Raw genomic sequence first — 4327 nt, 5'->3', positions numbered from 1 at the left:
TACACACTTACAATAGGCCCACCTGCAGTATCCTGACTTAGGCTAAGCACTTAGGCCAGGGACCAGACTATATCTAAATTCAATTGAATCGAATGAAATAGATCATAACTAGAAACAAATGCATAGTCGATTTTATTCATATTTTGCATTTAGTTTTTCTTTTCTCATCAAGTTCTCATATATATTAATTAATTTAATTGTCATGTCCATAGTTTGTGTATCTTTTTATTCGTGCTTTCAAATAACACATTCTAAAAGTTGATTACCAAAAATAAAATACACAAGGAACGACATTAATCTCCTCATACATAAAAGTGGGGAAGCCAAAACTTACATCCATGACCATAATACACTTTAAGGCTACGTATATGTCCAATTCTTCAGGTTCATACAACATAAACATACACAATAACCCAATCTCCCACTTCTATCATACAAAAACCACCTAATAGATCTCATTTTCTTTCACTTATTTTCTGTGATTTCTTGAAGCATTTCCACCACCTTCTTCATTTTCGGTCTCTTCGCTGGTGTGGTATCTGTGCAAAGTAGAGCCACCTTCAATGCTGCAAGCATTTCTTTTCTCCAACCAAATGAAACCGTGCTCAGCTTCGCGTCCAGTATCTGCTCCGGGGTTTCACCTCTCCCCGGTGCACCCTGAACCCACTTCACCAGATCCAGACCTTCCCCAAACTCTTCGTCCACCGGGACCCGCGTTGTCAGTATCTCCAGTAAAACCACCCCAAAACTATACACGTTTCCTGGAGCCGTTACTTGCATTGTGTATGCATATTCTGTTTCAAGAAAAAAAAAAAAAAAAAAAAAAAAAAAAAAAAAAAAAAAAAAAACTTAGGGACCACTTTATAATCAACTACACACACGACGTAATAGGCTTGTATGACATTTACGTCTTTTGCACATATGAGAGATCACCGACCTGGCTCAACCTTTTTGGATGGGACAAAAAATTGCAAATTTTGTACGTTTGATATCAGTCTCAGTCTAATGCATGTCAACACAGTATAAGTATCAAAGCGGACCTAATTAGTGATTTGTACCTGGAGGAATGTAACCAAACGAGCCTGCAACCGCGCTAATACTAGCCGTGCCACGAGACGGATCCAAAAGCTTCGAGATTTCAACTTCACCAACCAACGGCTTAAAATCGGAATCTAGAAAAATGTTTCCCGAAGAAATATCAAGATGAATGATAGCAAGATGATGCAAAAAAGCTAACCCTTCCGCAACCCCAACCGCAATCGAAAGCCTCATAGGCCAATCAGGCTTGTACCCGGGTTCCTTACTAGACTCATGTAAAAACCGAACCAATGTCCCATTGGCTAAAAACTCGTGCAACAAAAGAGCCACATCTTCATATATCGCGAACCCAATTGGTCTAATCAAATTCTCATGGCAAAGATTACTAAGCCTCTCGAGCTCACGAATCATCTTGTTTTGTTGATGAATGATAGTTTTGTCGACCGATTTAAGCCGTTTGACTGATAAAGTCAAACCCGAAGGCATTTCCGCTTTGTAGATTGTACTAAACGTCCCGCTACTAATCTTGTTAGAATCTTTTAGTGTTGCTTTCACAACCGCATCAAAATCAATTGCTTGTTTCAAATTCTCAACAAACACATTTCCACATATTACCAAGGGTTTGTTTGTATTATCATCGATTTCTTCATCTTCATTTCCAACCGTTTTCGCAGCCTTTTCTTGCTTCTCTCTCATCATGAACAAAAGAACAACCACAGTAACGGATAGAAACACCAGCAAACCCGACCCGATAACCGCCAACACGATCCGGTAAGAAACCTTGTGATGAAACGATGGATCCGACCCGTTTGAATTCCCGCAAAAGGAATTCAATGGGTACCCACAAAGACCTTCGTTCTTCCAAAAGCTTGAATTTGGGCTCTTTTGAAACGGGGTGAAAGTTGGTATGGGGCCCGAGAGGCGATTATTTGCAAAGTTTACATCGATTAAACTTAACATACCTTTTAACGCCAATGGGATGTTGCCTGTGAGTTGATTGTTTGAAAGATCTAAAGATACCAATTTGTCGAGTTTTCCTAAATCGGGAGGTAAAGATCCGGAAAGATGATTGAAGCTTAAATTTAAAGCGATCTGCAAATTCTTGATTCGACCGATTTCAGGGGGGATTGTTCCGGTTAGATAATTACCACCCAGCTGTAATTCTAGAAGCTTTACACAATTCCCGATTTCATTCGGTATTTCCCCTCTCAATGAATTCTGTCCCAACAACAAGTATTGTAATCTCGATGAGTTACAAACACTTTGAGGTATGCTTCCGTTGAATCTGTTGTTGCTTAAATCAATCTTATTAAGATTCTTGTTGGAAAGAACAGAAACGGGAATCTCTCCAAAAAGACTGTTCCCGGAGAGAATCAGTTCTTGGAGATTGATCATGTCACCGAGATCAGAAGGTATGATTCCGGTGAACCCGTTTGAAGCTAAATTTAAGAGGGTGAGATTAGTACATTGAGCAAACTCCGACACAATCTCACCGGAAAGATTGTTGTTATCTGCTTCGAAATAAGTGAGGCTGCTAAGATTCCCGATTTCTCTTGGGATGTTCCCGATGAGATCATTGTCACCGATTCTGATACTGGAAAGATGTTTACAGTTTCCGATGGCTTCAGGCAAAGTACCACTAAGTTTATTCTGAGTCAAAACCAAAAACTCTAATTTTCCGTTAGTGAAAACACTCTTGGGAATCGATCCTTCGAGATAGTTGGAATGAAGGTTTAACAATTGAAGTTCGGATAAAGAACCTAAAGTTTCGGGGATTTTGCCATTTAGCTCGTTTTCGTAAGCTGTGAACACCTTAAGATTCGTCAAATTTCCCACCCAAATGGGTATACTTCCGTTCAAATGATTGGTGTATATTTGGAAATCTTGTAATTTTACAAGCCCTTCAAGCTCATCGGGTATTGGTCCTATGAGTAAATTGTTTGAAAGGTTTAAAGATTTGAGATTTTTGAGTTTGCCCAACTCAGCAGGGATTGAACCATCGAACTTGTTGTAAGATAAATCAAGAAACTCGAGTTCCGAAAGGTTACCCAAAGATTGTGGGATCGATCCATGGAAGGTGTTAAAGGACAAATCGAGCCATTTTAATGACTTGAGTTGAGAGAGTAAAGTGAGATTACCTTGTAGGCTTAGATGAGAAAGAACAAGCTTTTCGACAGATGAATGATCGGAGGTACAAGTAATGTGAGGCCACATGCAGTAATTTGAGCTGTTCTTGAGCCCGTTTTCGTCCCAATCGAGCAATCTAAGCTCCTTGTTAATGGCTAACAAAGTGAAAAGATCATCATCGCCATTGATGACTTGAGAACTTGCAGGCTTTTGGCAACATGAAAGAACCCCAATTATCAACATCAAGAACAAGCACAAATTCGCCATTTTTTGGGTTCCCACGAAAAAAGAAAGGGGAAAAATCCAAAATTTCTCCCTTTTCTTGAATTATGATGAAACCCCACTACTTTTTCGGTCAAATTTCCATGGAATATGCTTCGTTGTGAGTGGAGAGGAAAGATTATACTGAAAAAGATACTAAATATCCAGCACCCAGTAAAGGAATTTTTTAACTTCTGCGACAAATAATGCTTCAAAATCAAGAAAAAAAACCCTTGATTTGAGGGGGGAAGTGTATGAACTAATCAAGGGTTTATGATCGAAACCCAAAACCCCAAATGTATATAAATCAAGGATCAAAAGAAAAGAAATACAAGTGGGGTTTTGTTTGGAGAAAGATATACCAACCACCAACGTACTAAATACTTTTCAAGATTATGGGCATAATTTGAGTGAAGAAGAGAATAAAAAACCGGAAATTTGGGAACAGAAGTTAGAAGAAGAACATAGTAAGTAGCTTCTGCAGATAGAAAAAGAAAGAAATATATATTCAAGGAGAGAGATGACAGGCCACTTTGTTTTTTCGCAGACAGAGAAGAAGTGAGCAGTCACGACACTCACGAGTCAAATGAGAGTATGTACAATGTAGGTGTTACTGTGTGTATTCTTTATTAATTTTCCCCTTTTCCTGATTTTTCTCTTTCAAACAGTTTGGTAACTGAAATACGTTACAAAAAAACAAGTGTCAAGTATATAAATCGTTGCCATGGTAGATTCAAGATTGTGCATTTACGAATACTGTTTTTTTTTAATAATCTGCGCATTACTTTTTTTTTTTTAAATTTATACGTTTTCTTTGTTTTTAAGCCATCCACTCTATCTTTACTCCATACAAATAATAATTTATATATGTAATAAATGTTCAAACATCTTTTTGTTATAT

At 38.1% G+C, this 4327-nt stretch overlaps 1 protein-coding gene across 1 annotated transcript; it reads right to left on the bottom strand.

Moving 5' to 3' along the window:
• Positions 1 to 289: 289 nt before the first annotated feature.
• On the bottom strand, positions 290 to 4011 carry LOC145055085 (Leucine-rich repeat protein kinase family protein). The gene is made up of 2 exons (XM_079003374.1): positions 1059 to 4011; positions 290 to 794 (listed from the first exon to the last, which is right to left on the bottom strand). The coding sequence occupies exons 1-2, from the start codon at positions 3430 to 3432 to the stop codon at positions 466 to 468; spliced, it is 2703 nt and encodes a 900-aa protein (XP_078859500.1). The 5' UTR covers positions 3433 to 4011; the 3' UTR covers positions 290 to 465.
• Between the last annotated feature and the right edge of the window lie 316 nt (positions 4012 to 4327).

The sequence above is a fragment of the Lactuca serriola genome, chromosome 5, assembly GCF_051521515.1.
Source record: "Lactuca serriola cultivar US96UC23 chromosome 5, Lser_US96UC23_V15, whole genome shotgun sequence".
Lineage (NCBI taxonomy): Eukaryota > Viridiplantae > Streptophyta > Magnoliopsida > Asterales > Asteraceae > Lactuca > Lactuca serriola.
Note: the sequence above shows the minus strand (reverse complement) of the source record. Positions and strands in the feature narration are given on the sequence as shown.